Source organism: Dermacentor silvarum, chromosome 1, assembly GCF_013339745.2.
Source record: "Dermacentor silvarum isolate Dsil-2018 chromosome 1, BIME_Dsil_1.4, whole genome shotgun sequence".
Lineage (NCBI taxonomy): Eukaryota > Metazoa > Arthropoda > Arachnida > Ixodida > Ixodidae > Dermacentor > Dermacentor silvarum.
Window position 1 is genome coordinate 186305011 of NC_051154.1, and position 17196 is coordinate 186322206.

Genomic DNA, 17196 nt, shown 5'->3' on the forward strand with positions numbered 1-17196 from the left:
GCGACTCCAATTAAACTCTCGTTACCTAGCGACCACGCCGACAAAACAGCCGATCAAGGTTCAAGCTTGAAGCGAAAGAGGGTATCTTTTCATGGCATGCGCTGAATGTCTCGTAGTTCTCAAATCGCCGTGATGCCGCAGCGCACAAGCCCGAAAATGAAAAAAAGACGGATGTCGAAAGACTTTTGTTTTGTACCATTATGCGTGTCATTGCGGTGGAAAGGCAGCAATGTATGATTTCATCTTCTTCCCAAAGAAGCAGACGACGTGTATCGGAGAGCGACTTGGATAGGAAACTTCCCCATTGGGAAAAGGGGACTGATACTATACCGGTTTGTTCGAAACACTTCATTTGGGATGATTTCTTTCTTCCCGGCGAGTAGAACATTGTTTTTTTATTTGTTTTAAACATCTTGCTGGCGTTTCAAATCGCGGAGTGTACTTTGTTTAGGCAGGCGCTCTAATAATTTACAGTGATGTACGCTTAAGCTTCATTCGGTTTTGTTCGTTTTATTGCGATAGCAATTATATGGACACTCAAAAGCAGATTTCTGCCGTCGGCGTCGCCGTCGCCGTCGCCGTGAGGTTCCGTATGACATCAATGGAGATGAAATCGTCGCCGCGCGCCGAACGCTGCATGTGCGAGTGAAAGGGCGCGAGGGGCGCGCGCTTTCACGGGGAGTGAACGCACGGCGGAGAACAAACGCGCGTTCTGCGCCGTGCTCCCTTAAGGGCTGCAGAAGTAGGCGTCTCTTTCCTCCTTTACAATCACCATATATGTATAGAGCAAACGCGCCTTCTTCCGACGCGCGAGAGGCCGTGGGGGAGGGGGGGAGGGAAGGGAGGCGACGTTTAGCTGCGGCACCAAGTGCCTATTTATTCAGAGGCTCCGGCAACAGTCACCAACGCCGCACGCATTTTGAGCGAACGCGGGAAAAAACGCCGACGGCGTCGACAATAGTTCTGCGTGTTGCCGGTGCTGCTGCATGTCCAAGTTTATACAGCTGATAAAGCTAATATCATTACTCCGTATAGCTCTCTACAAATTTGCTATCGCAATTGATGCTTCGCCTTTCAGGTGAAACTGCGACAACTTTTTTAGTTTTATGCCCCAGCATCAGTGTTACTACTGCTTTAGACAGCAGGAATCACCTCGCTAATGTACTTTTGTCTGCATGCACGGTAGAAGGAATGATAACATTTCAAAAGCCCTGAAGTTGATTATTACACATATGTAACGCCGCGAGGCGACACAACCTTTTCATAGCATGCTTTAGTTTGGCGGTGCAATCAGAAGATGCTGTTTTCTCATTCAACGCTATGAATTGTCAGTTTACTTGCTCGCAAGAAATTTAGAAGCAACAGCAAACAGCGCTCATTCCAGCTTTCGAGCGTTCGACCTGCGCACAGCACCGCTAGTTTGTTTTCTACACTATGCACACAGCGAAATTCCATTACAACTGGTTCAATTCGTTTCCAAGTCATGCATTGACAGTAATACAGTGATTGCTCAAAAGAAAACCCTCGCTAAATTTTGGAAACCTGTTGGAAAAAACTCAACTTGATCCGATTGGTTGTTATTCGCTTCTCACGTTTCACCGGGGTTTGATAATTCCTACGGGCGGCAGGTGTCTGTTGTGTTCCCAAGCCGGGGCCCTACCTCGAACACTGCGTACAGCGAGCACGAACAACCACTAGTCATCGGACGCAGACTCCATTATCACACGTATCAGCTAACTATAAAAAAAGGTGCACGCCGACTCTGAAACGGAATTCTCATTTGTTTTTATCCCAAGACACAGTGACCAGGAAACGTTACAGTTTGTAGCCTCGTTCATTCAGTGCAGAATATCCGTATTGAGCTTCTGAAAGCACGACAGACCTTACTGCCTATATATTGTGAGATGCTATGTGTGATATACTACAACGCGAGTCGCAGTGCGGAGTTGCGTATGAAGGCTGAAAGCAGTCAAGTATCGTACCTGTACCGGTGCAGCAACGCCGCGAAATAGTTCTTGCCCCTTTCGGAGGCCCGCTACGCAAAAACACTTCCATTTTGTAACCTGGATGTGGTCGCCATTTGGACAGTGTGGCCAACACAAGTAGCGGATTCTGGAGTTGCCAATAGTCTCGGGATGAGGGTATTAGGTGGATATGTACCTTGATTGATAACCGGCGTCGATTCTGCGATTTCAACACGTTCGCTTCCTCAATTACCCGTATCTAGCTGGTTGTTGAGATTTCGCGACCTAATGCTTCTAAGCTCCTCAATCGGAACTGGACGCTCGAGCATTAAAAAAAAAAAGTCGTATTATTACGTCATGTGTAATAGTTCAACAAAAACACGTCAGCTTCTCACGTTTCTCACTTCCAAATCACGCTGAACGCGGAGTTTCCAACGACACCCAAGAGTTCGAGGAACTCGCGCCGCTGCACCTATTCCAATGCACTAATCCTTATCGCCAGCTCTGTGCCAACTGTTTTTTCAGGCTGCCATAATATGTGAAGCGATTTCGCCTTCCAAGTTGGAAGACGCCCAGCGAGAAAACTTGCGGATGTCAAGGATTCTTTCTACTAGGCACACTAGAACATGGTGTACCCTCAATTAGGCATCTCTCTACAGCCCCTGTGTTACTTATGAATGTTTAACCCCGACAGCGAACCAAGCAAATAATATATATTATAGAATTCCCATCTAAGTTGAATCCTTAACGTACGGTGCATTCCTTACTTTGAGACCAAGTAAGGATGCCTGAGCCCTGTATCGAAATTCCTTGGGCGAATGCAACAAGAGGTTCGGATCATCGAATAGAATAGGTGAAAACTAATATATATTTATGCATTCCCTGATGCGGCAAATATACAGGGTGTTTCAGCGAACACTTTCAAAAATTCTTAAAGGTTTCCTGTGGCAGATAGCACAATTCTAGTTCATGAGCTGGTCTACTTGAAGAGGCGGACATTACTTGGAAAAGAAATTGAAATGCATAATCGAATAATTAACAGAAATTCACTAATTAAGTTTTTAAGTAATTACCTGATGGCTCATAATGCAATTTACAAATCGTAGCCGTGGAGTTCGCAAGGCGGATGTACTTGGAACGAATTCTTGGGATGACACCAGTTTCGAGATATTAATTCCCGAACATTGCGGTGAAATGCATTGGCGTTCCAGTTAGGTTCTTAACAAAACGTCGCTTTATGCATTGAAGCACAAAATTAACTGGAACGCCAATGCATTTCTCCGCAATGTTCGGGAATTAATATCTCGAAACTGGTGTCATCCTGAGAATTAATTCTAAGTGGATCTGCCTTGCGAATTCCACGGCTACAATTTGTAAATTGCAATATGGGCCATCATGTAATTAGTTAAAACTTAATTAGTGAATGTTTGTAATTAGTGGATTCATTTCAATTTTTGTGCAAGTAATGTCCACCTCTTCGTGTAGACCAGCTCATTAACTAGAATTGGGCTATTTGCTACAGGCAACCTTAAATAAATTTTGAAAGTGTTCGCTGAAACACCCTGTATAATACTTAGCTGAAACATCGTGTCGGACTTCTGGCTAGTTTATTAATCGCATCTTACAAAAGTGTCGGATGTTCTTTTTTTGTAATGATTATTCTCCAATTCAATTCAAACTCTCAAGTGTCTTGATAATATACGCTTTTCTCCTTTAAGCATCAAAACTAAACGTACAAGGCAATGAACACGAGCAGCACCAGCTCACAGAATGGTTGTGCAGAAAAAAGGTACGTAGGTCATGTTGTAGCATTTGTTATCGCTGCCCCCAACATCCTCTTAAGTTTACTGTAATAAAATGATTATTTGGTTTGGTTGGTACATATCCGAACGTGAGGAATAGCGCAGAGACGGGACGAGAAAAAAAAAAGAGAGGAAGGACGAAGTGCTTCCTTCGTAGCTTCCTTGCACTGTTCCTGACGTTCCGATCAAGTTTGTTTGACCAAAATAACCGTTGTATCATTGTAAAAGTTGCGCTGCAGGGCACGTTTTTGACAAAGTAGTAGTAAGCTTGGCCTCGCGTGAACAGGGACTCATTGATTCAGTTCGCAGTGGCGTTGCTGTGCGAAATTGTTTCAAAGTTTTTTTGCAGCCTGTATACTTCACAGAACTTATATTGCATCTGTTACGCAAGAGAGCTTCGGTAATGTTTCTTGCATGGGCCTTCACCGGATTGTTTGCCAAAAAACACCACTCGTGCACACAGCTCACTTGAAACAGCGGTAGAGCTTGATGCAAATATCCAGTGCATACGAAGTCTTGCCTTACACCTGTAACAAACTTTCTTCAAAGTCGTGTGTGCGAGAGTGAGATATTGTGCCTATTCGGGCAGATAATTTCATGACGCGGCCATTACTTGGAGAAGTCAGGCGTGCAATTCACGATTTATCAAATTTTCAGTAATTATTTTACTTACTTGCATCAGGCCACATGTTGAAACTTCGGAATTGTAGCAGGGTAATCATCATTCAGGCACAATTGCGAGATAACTACCATTTTAAGGATATACATCTGCAAAATGCGCATTCAAATAAATTCCCGTAGCTCTATTTAACAAAACGCTTCCGTGGAGTATTGCAAGACATGCTCAACGTAGCTCATTTGGAGGACGAATATCTCTCGACTGGTAACAATTTCAGGAGTCCTTATAGCGCGGTCATAAAGCTCCGTTCAGGTGCTCCAGTACGCAAAAACGTGGCTCTGAAAATGAAGTGAGACATGAAGCGTAAAGCCCAGACCATAAAGCTGCTTGCCGACACGCGCAATATCGCGTCTATGCGCATTGCGTCTGCCGCGCCACGCCGCGCAAGGAATGGCGGTTTGCATATACAAGTGACGCGTAACGCCCCCAGGGACGCGCGCCAGCGCGCGCCCACTACTGGTTTGGTAGCTAGACGCCTTGGCAGACATAGCTTCGTACTGAGCTATTCATAGCGCTTCAAAATGTGAAATCTCACTTTGAGTACTATCCGTCGGTCCAGCTGGTGCACGAAAAAGCGGCTCCGCACACCACGTAACGCGGTCAGAGGAGCACGCGAGCGCGCGCACATACTCCAGCCACGTCGTACATATAGCAGACGTTTGACTATGCGCAGGACGTTGCTTCAGGCCGGTGGTTAAGCGAGCCAGCCTGAGCGCCCATATTGCCGCGCGACTGGCCGCTCGGAGCACTTTGCGTGTATTCGCGGGCTCATTTCACGCTCGAAAAAACACTTTTATGTAGCACGTATTGAGCAACAGAAAGCTGTATCGGTAGTTTTTCATGTTGCTCTACAATTTTCTCATTGACACTTTTCATCTAATTATAATACTTGAGAAGCTGATTAATTAATGAAGACAAATTATGTAATGAGGAAGAATATTAGAAATAATCTGAGTGTCTCCCCGTTCCGACGTGGGTGCGGCCCGCGGCTTCGTCGCCTCCCTGAGAGGGAGCAACAGAGCTTCTCAGGACCTTCATTAAAGTTCTTTGTTTGTCTGTCTGTATCTCAAGCAACGTCAAACAACATTACCTTAGTTCTGTGCAGCTACGTGGCATTTGAGTATTTTTCCCACATGATAGTTGGGACACCCTGTATAGGCACTGAGCCGCGCTTCGACGCTGACGAGCCGTCCCGCACCATCTCGGTATGCGTAGGCGCGCTGACCCGCGCTTGCGTGCGGCAGCAATCGTATATGTGGGGTTTGGCTTTAACCCCGGAATTCTGTGGTATCACAAATAACGTCCTCGAACAACCGTTCCTCGAATACAACCGTCCCTCGGAAATATACGTAGTAGTGTCCTTCTAGGGACCAAGGCTCAAGCGAAAGGGCGCCGTGCGCCTATTCACAATTGAGCGGTCGCACACTCACAGCATGTTGCGCGCGCGCGTGTGTGTGTCAAACAGAAATCAGCTTGGGCCCACGAGATTGCGTGCCGGAATGCTGGGATGTTCATCTTGCAATGCTGGAATGTTCTTCTTATAGATAGCAGACCTCATCTGATATGATGTGTCAACACTACTCATGCATGATTAGATCGAACAAAGGAAAAATAAGTTTTGCATTGCACGGCTTTTTCACCATAAGCCCTCCACTATTGGTAAAAAGCTTGCAGGCTGCGCCCACTTCGCCTGTCTGTCGAGCGACGTCACACAACCGCGAGAACTCACGGCCTCAAAGGGAGGTGTACGCATAAAAGATGTATTAATATGCCAAACAAAAACACTTGGAAAACGCTAACGCTTCGCCTTTAGGAGTGGAACGCGATAATAATCAAAGATCCCTGACTGCTTCTCATGCTTGCCTGCAACTGCAGCTTATGTAACCGTAATGTTTACGGGGAAACGCTGGGGGCGAACGCTATGCACGAAGGCGAGCTTTCTGGTAGAAACGCGGCTTTTTGTGTGGGCCGATCCCGGAGGTAATGCACAGCCACGCCAATAAATTTACACAATTTAGATGTTTCCGTTTTTCTTTGGCACTTTTAATATTTCAGTCTGAGAATATCTAACATAAAAGGTGTTTTCACAGTCAAACGTCTGTAGGTGTTTTCTTTCATGACATTTGTTTGGGGGCTGTCATTCTCAAAATTGCAAGGAATAACTTTGTCAAGAATGTAAGACAAGGTATGAGCAAATTTAGTGATAGAATGGTGTGACAATATAACCCGAATATACCGCATGTAATATTGCAAGGCGTCGCATACACATAAACCTACATATAACTTTCTCGAACGAACAACGGCGCCGACACCGACACCAGATTTTCTGTAGCACGGGGCCCTATCGTGTTAAAACTGAATGTTTTTTTTTTTTATTTCGAAATAGCCGACGACAGCCCCGTTCCGAAAGGAGTAAAGGTGGCTACCCGTTGATCGATCTGGCACTGGCTACTCGGCGCGGCCGGGGAGAATGAATTTATCTGCGTATAATAAAAGAAAAAAAAATGCGTGGCAGTATAACGTTGTTGAGCCCTTGAGGCACGTATGGGTCAACGCTCCGCCAATTTTCTTCGCTGAGGATCCCTTGTAGCGGCATTTTAACGTTCTGTTGCACCCCGCCGAGATTTTCGACCAGCCACCGAAAGCGAAGCAAAGAGAAGCGCACCAATCACAGACGGCGGCATCGCCCTCCTCGTCCGGTTATCTACTTTCCTTGTGCTATATCAGACCGAACCGAAACCACCCCCGCTTCTGCGTGCTCCTCGCTTCTTGTCAGCCACTAAGATAAGAAAAACCTTTAAAGATAAGCAATGACATTTGCTTTCAAAGCAAAGTGACCTCCTATAAACGAGGAGAGCGTTCGATTGGGCTTATAAAACAACGCTGCGGGTCACCGCCCTATGCTTGCGTCGACGGTTGCGTAAGTTTGACGTCAGGAGTTTGGAATAAAATCAGAAGGTTTTACTTTATACGGCCCCTATATTTAGATTTAGGTGCACGTTAAAGAACGCCAGGTAGTCAAAATGAATCCGGAGTCCTTCACTACGCCGCCTCTCATTGGATCAGTGTTTCTTTGGGAAGTTAATCCCCCACGAATGAACCAAATCAAATGATTTCTTGGCAAGGTTGTTAGTATTTTGTTCTTTTTATACTACGTCACTTTTTATCCTCAAATTCGCCATGTGCTCTGCTGCGCAATAAGAATACTGCTGGCATTTCAGTGTTTTGTGGCATCTGGTTACTGTATTTTTGTAGTTCCTTATTTCTGCAAGTGTAGGTGTCATGAGGGAGGTAGTGACCGAATACTGCACCAGGGAGGCCAATTCCTGTTCTGGTGAGGGAGTGACTGTTGAAGCTTAGTGGGCCTTCCTAATTTGGTTGCACCTGAACTAGTGTAGCCCCCCTAGCTCTCGGCGACATTTTTTTTTTTTTTGCCTGTGTCATGCGCCACTTCTAGAAGAAGTTCTTGGACTGGGAAGGCTTAGGAGTGAGGACCAATGACGAATATCTCAGCAACCTTCGATTTGCAGATGACATTGTCCCATTCAGCAGCAATGGGGACGAATTACAGCAAATGATTGAGGACCTTAAGCGAGAAATTGTAAGAGAGGGGTTGAAGATCAATATGCAGAAGACAAAGAAAATGTTCAATAGCCTGACAAAGGAACAAGAATTCAGGATCAACAGTCAACCTCTAGAGTCTATAAAGAAGTACGTTTATCTAGGCAACTACCCACAGGGGAGCCTGATCATGAGAAAGAAATTTACAGAAGAATAAAATTGGGCTGGAATGCATACGGCAGACATTTCCAAATCCTGACTGGGAGCTTACCACTGTCGTTGAAAAGAATAGTGTACAATCATTGCATTCTACCGGTGCTAACGTATGGGGCAGAATCTTGGAGGTTAACAAAGAAGCTCGAGAACAAGTTAAAGACGCACAAAGAGCGATGGAACGAAAAATGTTAGGCCTAACGTTACGAGACAGGAAGAGAGCGGTGTGGATCAGAGAGCAAACGGGGATAGCCGATATTCTAATTGACATTAAGAGGAAAAAAATTGAGCTGGGCAGGCCATGTGATGCGTAGGATGGATAATCGGTGGACCGTTAGAGTTACGGAATGGATACCAAGAGAAGGTAAGCGCAGTCGAGGACGGCAGAAAACTAGGTGGAGTAATAAAGTTAGGAAATTTGCAGGCGCCAGTTGGAATCAACTGGCGCCGGACAGAGGTAATTGGAGATCACAGGGAGAGGCCTTCGTCCTGCAGTGGACATAAATATAGGCTGATGATGATTTCTGCAACATAAAAAAATCCAGGGGAATATAAGCGTCTGCCTCGAGGTTTTGTAGCAGCTCTCAGACTTCGAAGCACTTACGTCTCTCTTGCGACTTTTCAGCAAGGCTTATTTTTGTGTTTTAGACAGTTCAGTTCTTTCTAAGACATTTGAAGTTATACCGAAATAACATTCTCCAAAATTCTGCTAGCTCTTGAAAAAATGATGTTCGCAATATTTCTTGCCATTTTATGCTCAAACGTTGAGAAGTTGTCTTTTAACGAGTCTTATCTCGCACTTATCTCGCCCATCACCTTGCGATTGTGGAAAAATATTTGGCTCGTCTTATTTTCCTCGTTTTATTTATTTTGCAATAACATTCACGACTTTCCATGTCGTCCTGGCAATCTTTTTAGAGGAGAGATGCGGAATGCTGATTATCCGAAGTTCTTAACAAGCTTGACACTTGCATAAAACCAATAGAATGACTCCACTATAAAAAGCGACCTCTGTAATAAAAAAAAAGCAGGCAAAATAAATACTCAGTACGTCGGGCAGACAATTCCGCAAGGTTTTATTTTCAGAAAGAAAAACAAGCGGCGATCGATGGATTGTTATCTAAGCCCAACATGAGTAGAAGATATAGGTTCATGATATGTAGAGCAAGGACACCGCTCTCAGAAATCAATTACACATGCCACTTCTCCAGTGTGCCATGAAAAGCTGGCCTGTACCTGTTTATTTAATCGCACTAATATTGCTTTTAAAAATGCGCATGAAGTTCTTAAAAAAAGATGAAAGACAGGCACTTGACAGGCGTTTCTGCTTTGTATGTCCTTCATGTTTGCGCATATAGCGGATGTACGCTGCAAATAAAAGTCTGTGACTGTGACGAAAAGAAACACATTTCAGAAGCTGATGGCCACTCCTGGTAGTGTGTTCTATAGTGAAGATGCCAAACCCCTTGCTAAGGATTTCATACGAATTTGTTACGCGAAGGTAAGCACCAATGAAAAGTTTTTACAATATTTTTGTTGCGTTTGCAACAGTTATGATAGGAGGGGCGAAATTGAAGAATTTATGATTACGGCATTATGTGACTTTTTTATATTGCTTTATCAAGTTCATATAGATACTGTTTCAAAAAATTTGTTGGATTTTGCTTTAAAATACGGAAAATGGGTAAACTCAAAGGTTTCCTAGGAATATTTTCTACCATGGAGGCATACATTTTAAATCACTTGAGGTTGTAATTACACAAGTACGAGAGACGTTCTGAAAGTAAGTTTCGTCATTTATTTTCATATGAAAACTTTATTGCCCCCCAAAAATACAGCATGGCATCATGAACAATACACCTTGCACTATTTTTCTACATAGTTGCCATCGACATTGAGCCATTTGTCGTAGCGTGCAATCAATTGGAAGATACCACTCTGGTAAAACTCGGTGCCCTGCGATGCAAGGAATCGGCGCACAGCCTGCTCCACCTCAGCATCGTTTCGGAAGTGACGTCACGAGAGTGCGGCTTGTCCTGTACTCTAGTAATGTTGTTTTCATTCATGGATGTGGAGGGACGCCCACTTCGTTCTTCATCCTCCATACTCTGCCTTCCTTCACAGAACATGCAACACCAGCGAACAACCATTTGACGAGACATGACCTCTTCACCATGCATGACCTGTAGGCGTTCATGGATGACGGACACACTAGTCCCACGTCCCCAGTCATACCGGTTAACAGCACGCACTTCCATTGGCGACCACGTTGTAGGCACACGTCGGTCTGTCACCGTGATTTGTACTCGAATAGCCTCAGGCATGCTGGTCTGCTGCTACTCTCTCTTCTTCGACGCTCTGCGCATGTGTCATTCCTTTGTTTGTTTCACCTGGTGCATATGTTCTCTCCCCGCCCTCCCCCCCCCCCAAAAAAAAATAAATAACGAAACTTACTTTCAGGACGCCCCTCGTAATTATGAAAATCACACTAACTATTCAACCAAAAAGTCAGATGGTTGATCCTATATATATATATATATATATATATATATATATATTGTAAAGACGAAGTGAACTTGGCCGCGAGCGCTCGCAAGGCGGGCGCTGGAGCGCTAGAAGAAAAGGACGACGAGGAGAGAATAGAACAGTCGGCCCAGGAACGGGTGCTGTCTCTGTGTCTCCGTTATTGCATTACAATGGCGCAGTCGACTACAACGGACCTGACTTAAGGTGTTCCAGCCTCCAGTGTTCCTCGCACGGTGCTTCGGCGTGCCGGGTCCCTCCTTCCCAGGAACGCCGTTCACGCTTCCCCCGTTCACGCTCTCCCTGTTGAGGCGTTGCTGGGCACACCTGCCGCCGGCGTTCGTGGAAATACCAACGTTTCGCGGCTTTCCAGATGACGTCACCCTTTGGCTCCACAACATCAATTCCTTGGGTGATCGTCATGCCTGGCCTGACCACACAAGATGGCTGGTTGCAGCACAACGACTATGCGGTGCCGCCAAGGCATGGGAAAGCTATGAAGGCATCAATCAGCTTTCCTGGTCTGCATGGAGCGCAGCTCTGATAGCTGCTTTCGGCCCGCTCACCTATGCCTGCGGTGAGTCTGATCAGCACAGTTCTGCGCACGGCGCTCCGGAGAGCTACCGCTTCGATCCTGCGGCAGGTGTGCCCTAGCAACGTCTCGACAGGGAGAGCAGCAGGCTACCCCGCCGTAGGTGCTGGCTCACCGGCTGTCGTCGTCGGCTCTACCGAAGACGGTGGGACAGCGCTTCGAGGACTCCGTGTTGGACCTGCTACGCCTGGGAACGCCGTCCACGCTTCCCTTGGCGAAAATATCATGCCCGGCACTTCTTCGACTCCTCAGCCACCCAGGTATGCCGTCGATGCTTCCTTTGTGGTAGAACCGGCTGCCACGACTACCACAGCGACCCCACTGTCCGTGGACACCGGCCCTAGTTCCTCGGGCCGATGGACAGGTAGCCTGGCGGAGATGATACGCTGCGACTTCCAGCAGCCGCATTTCATACAAATTCCGACGTTTCGCGGCTTTGAAGATGACGTCATCCCTTGGATTCGCGCTATCAATGCCATGGGTGACCGTCATGCTTGGCCAGACCAACAAAGATGGCAGGTTGCGGCAAACCGTCTTTGCGGTGCCGCCAAGGCTTGGGATAAGTACGACGGCATCAAACAGGGGTCCTGGCTTGAATGGAGTGCAGCTCTTATAGCTGCTTTCCGCCCGCTCCCTTATGCCTGCGCTGACCTTACATCCCCGAACATCAGCTGCGGCTCGTCGTCGTCGAAGATCGCAGCCGAGAACCACCGGTTCAGCAACAGCGGCAGCGAGTCGATCCCTCAGCCGCCCCCGCATCAATCACAGACCTCCGGTTCAAGCGACGATGCGGGCAATCAGCAGTACGGCGACCCTTGGGACACGGACCAAGCCGCCGTTGCTCTACGGCTGCTGAGGGCCGAGGATAATCGCAAAAGCCCCACTGCCGGCACACGCCACCCCTGCCGCAAAGGGGGCGCCATCCACCAACGAGGTGGCCCGCCAGCCTGTCTACGAGGCGGCGTTCGACTTACGTCGCAAGCAGCGAGAACCCGACCAGGGCCTGGACCGAATGGTGCAGAGCCCTGTCCCACTCATCCCTGGGCTGCAGCAGCAGCAGCTTGCAGGCCCCCTCCACCCGGTGCCGTCCTCGTGCTCGTCTTCCGAAGTTTCACTTGTACCGGGTCGCAGGGGAGGCATCACGGGGCAGCCTTCACTGCGGGATGCCTGTTGCCCGGGGCCAACACCGCACCAGGGGAGCAGTGGCAGTATTGCGGTGTCTTCCAGTGTTCAGCTGCAACCAACGCCAACACCTCGTGGTTCCAGCGGCAGTGACGGTGGCCGTCGTTCAGTTCCGATTCCTGCTACAGGATATCAGGGTTTGGCGTTCAAACAAGCGTCAGCGGCCGACAAGACCATTTGCCAGAATGACCCATTACCATGTGCACGGTCCTCTATTTCCGAGAACACCCCTGCTGCCCCTATCGGTGTTATCGCCAGTTAAGCGCAACATCCACGCAGGAGTGAAGGTGCGCCATTCAGAATCAGTGCGGCGCCCAAGGCATGGCGGCCACCGCAACAAAGCGGAGCCGACGGCCCTGGCACCCGTGCTGCTCAATATGTTCAGGTCTACATTATCGGACAATGTGTGGTCATCCTTTTCCAAGAACAGTTGGCAAGGCCTGCGACCAGCGCGCAACAGCCAGTGCCGCCCACCAGAGAAGCTGGTTGCGCGCTGGATGGCTCACCACGACGACCTCACACCCTGGACAAGTTTCTTTGTTGCAAGCGCGCCGGAAACTCAGTTTCAGCGTGGCCGAGTGTAAAGACAAAGTGAACTTGGCCGCGAGCGCTCGCAAGGCGGGCGCTGGAGCGCTAGAAGAAAAGGACGACGAGGAGAGAATAGAACAGCCGGCCCAGGAACGGGTGCTGTCTCTGTGTCTCCGTTATTGCATTGCAATATATATATATATATATATATATATAATGCAAGACTTGAACACGTCACCCTGGATGCTCGTACCAACTTCCAGACGTGAACAAGGCTGTAGCTGCTCATTTCTGCACCGTAATAAAGTTCGGCCAATTTCGTTAACTGCCAACAAGCATAGCTGTCAAGCCTTTAGCAGACACCCATGAGTAACACAGCTGTCTATATATATATATATATATATATATAATGCAAGACTTGAACACGTCACCCTGGATGCTCGTACCAACTTCCAGACGTGAACAAGGCTGTAGCTGCTCATTTCTGCACCGTAATAAAGTTCGGCCAATTTCGTTAACTGCCAACAAGCATAGCTGTCAAGCCTTTAGCAGACACCCATGAGTAACACAGCTGTCTATATATATATATATATATATATATATATATATAATGCAAGACTTGAACACGTCACCCTGGATGCTCGTGCCAACTTCCAGACGTGAAGAAGGCTGTAGCTGCTCATTTCTGCACCGTAATAAAGTTCGGCCAATTTCGTTAACTGCCAACAAGCATAGCTGTCAAGCCTTTAGCAGACACCCATGAGTAACACAGCTGTCTATATATATATATATATATATATATATATATATATATAATGCAAGACTTGAACACGTCACCCTGGATGCTCGTGCCAACTTCCAGACGTGAAGAAGGCTGTAGCTGCTCATTTCTGCAGCGTAATAAAGTTCGGCCAATTTCGTTAACTGCCAACAAGCATAGCTGTCAAGCCTTTAGCAGACACCCATGAGTGACACAGCTGTCCACGCTTCACCATTGAGTGAGTACGAAGCGAGTTAGATCATGGCGTGTTAAGGACGCTCGCTTCGTGCTCGTTCGACGCATTTTTGCAAACACCCAGTATATGCGCGTAGTGCGTGCCTAATTCAATTTTCTCTTTGCTTTATTTCATATATCAAGGAAAGCTCAACTCTTCTGAAAGCTGCTGATATACTGGAAGGATTGAAGACAATCTTGAGTGGAAATTAGACCACACCAAGGAGTGTGAGGGCAAAATGTTGCTTGTCAATGACAGCAAATCATTGATAATTACTAAAGAATATGATTGATTTGTTACATTTCTGAGTTTATCTCGTAGAGGCTACACTTTGAATTCTTATTACTTTGCTTGTCACCGGTGTGTTAACTATAATTAAAGAAGTGGCTGTGGTGAATTCGTGCAAATGTGTCACACAAATGTGATGCTGCAAACTGTGATTGTGCGGTAACCTTTTGTTGCGTTAAATACGCTTTTGAACGTGTCTGGATTAACAGAACATACAAAGCGACAACAGCGCATGCCGACAACATTGCCTGTGCCGCAAGGTAAGTGTATACTGCCTGTACTCCTTGCTCCAGGAGTTTTAACCGACTTCTTAAGATCAGGCCATTACTGATAGAGATTTCAGTTGAAGGCGGTGATGACAACGCCCGCTCCACATCATTCCGGACAAAAGCCACGAAACCACGTCTCTTTGGAATTTAACTTTTTGAGGAAAACGCTGTTTTATGCACTGAAGCATAGAGTTAACTGGAACGCCCATGCATTTCATCGGACACTTTGAAAATTAATATCTCGAAACTGGTTCAGTCCTCAGAATTCGTTCCAAGTGAATACGCCTTGTGAACTCAGGGACTATAATTCGTAGATTGAAAGATGTGCCATAAGATAATTAATTAAAAAAGTTAATTAGCGTAATTACGTTAATTATTCAATTAGGCATTTTGATTCTTTGTGGAAGTAATGGCCGCCTACTCGATTAGTTTAGATCAAGGATTATAATTGTGCTATCTGCCACAGGCAATATTTATAAATTTGGTGCAGCTAAAATGAAACACCCTGTACATAGAGTACTAACTGTATTTTTCAGTGGGTAGAAAGGGTAGGAGATTTTTCAGTATTTAGAAAGATCAGAAGCACAACTTCGCGGTTATCGTTGGTTTATTTACTCAACAGTTTCAGTCGGTGGACTGACCGAAACTGTTGGGTAAATAAACCAAAGATAACCGCGAAGTTGTGCTCCTCATATATATATAATAACATCGTAACTTCTTGAAACATGTGCGTTGGAAATACGCTATGCATTGTAGGTCTAATCTGTCGAGGTTTATTATGCGCGTATTATGTATCAATGCGTTTACTGTCTTCTATCTTGAAACGACAAAATCATGACTCCATTATAGTGGCCGCCATGAGGGTACTAAAACTGGTTCTTCTCTCATTTTTATATTCATCGATATTATCAGAAATCTGAGTGGGCGAAACAAAAGGCTTGACCGGAAATTCAGTGATTGGGTAAAAACGGAGATGCGAGCCCTGCCTTCATTCTGGGTTCCCGGCGTCAGATTCCACCTGCTGCCGAGCCGATACGAGCGGTCCATTAACAAAATACCCGTTCCTACTACTACACGCCGATCTTATTACGCGCGCCATCCGGCCACGCAGCAGATAAAAGAGGGCACCGTATACTATGCACGCTTTATACAACCAAAGCCGCGATGACGTGGGCGCGTTTGACCGGCGAGCATTCCTCACTATGGAAGAGAGAGAGAGAGAAGGTGAGCCGGGATTGTGAATGCACGTCGGCGAGTCGGACCTCGCCTTAATGACGGTCTGCTAGGAGAAGTGGCGGGCCATCGCCTCCACTTCCTTCCTTCACCCTCGCAGCGAAACCCGCCCTGCGTGGCGGCGTGAAGGAGCGCGAGCGCAGGCGTCAAAGGTCCTGGGAACTTCGCCTGCGGCCACTGTACGTCCGCCAGTGTATTGCGTGGATGGCACGATCGCGGCCCTCCCCGCACAGCGCGCTCTGGGCTTAGGACGGAAGTCGGACCTGCTTTGTGAGCGCCATGTGATGCCTCCGCTCTTACGCCTATTACCCACTCCTACTTTATCTTTCGCTCCTTCCTGCACCTTTAACTACGCGTATATAGGTAAAGCTAGACAGTCGCGATGAGATTGCGCCCCTGTCCAGCAAAAGACAAGCGAAAAAAATTCAAGCGGGCAATGCGGTAAGTTCGACCTGGCAATCTCATTCGCCCTGGCCGGCAGTCGAAACGAGCCTATACAAGAGGGAGACGAGTGGCTCCGGCACTCTCGAATCGACACCGGAAACGGGGCGCGAAGCAGCGTTTGAGCCGTATCCGCGGTCGCAGGATGCGATTTGGAAATAGCAAAACTCCAGTGTCGTCGTAATGAAGGAGTGACAGTGGTGTGCACTTTGACCCGGCTTGGATTCGTGACTCGCCTACGGACAACGATGCGCAGTGAGCTGCAGCTTCCATATAGCTGCAGTATTGCATTGTCCGCCTCGCGCAGGCTGCCCTGAAAGAGCGAGAGGCTCTGCAAAGAATGTAAGGACAGGGTTGACGCATTTGTGCGTCAGCGATGAGTAACTGACAAAGTAAAAAGAATGTACAGGATGCTTTTAGTTTTAGTGCTTTGAACATATTAGGGCTGAAGTTTAATGTTCCGTGAGTGTCACTTTGTAGGCTTTCAGAATTCTGTGATCTTCTTCGCTCGAGGCCTTTTACAGTGTTTACGGTTTTAATGACCCAAGCGTAAATTCGACTACGAAGCGTGTACTCGTAAGTGAACGCGTGGCAAAGCAGCTGCTCGCATTGCTGCAGCAACATAATATCCAAACGCGCTCGTTCGCTTTTCGCGTTATACTATTGTCCTGCGCAAATCCTGATGCAAGAGTCAAAAGCGCCTTTCACCATTCGCCATGCAGTCGTTCGGAGGCAGTACTCAAACGAAACTTTAACCATAGAGACCTTAAAAACGTAATTGAACGTCTCCAGCTGACGATGCTTTCTCCTTTCGTCGTCATCGATAGGGAGAAGCTTTAGATTTTTTTTTTCTTTTTCTTTCTTTTACAGCGAATCTGTTTATGGCTAAGCTTCCGTTCATTTTTCGTGTGCGTGTGCAAAAATGT

General features: G+C 46.9%; 1 protein-coding gene across 3 annotated transcripts in view; it reads left to right on the forward strand.

Moving 5' to 3' along the window:
* LOC119436521 (kynurenine aminotransferase-like) overlaps positions 1-14421 on the forward strand; it is a 70891-nt gene extending 56470 nt beyond the window's left edge. Inside the window, exons 12-14 of one of the 3 annotated variants that reach the window (XM_037703386.2) lie at positions 3683-3753; positions 9634-9720; positions 14183-14421. In XM_037703386.2, the coding sequence (XP_037559314.1) occupies positions 3683-3753; positions 9634-9720; positions 14183-14251 (227 nt within the window). In that variant the 3' untranslated portion in view covers positions 14252-14421. Of the gene's footprint in view, positions 1-3682; positions 3754-9633; positions 9748-14182 lie in introns of those variants that run through there. The other 2 variants (XR_007464193.1, XM_049658354.1) reach the window with 2 other exon arrangements.
* The last annotated feature ends 2775 nt before the right edge of the window (positions 14422-17196 follow it).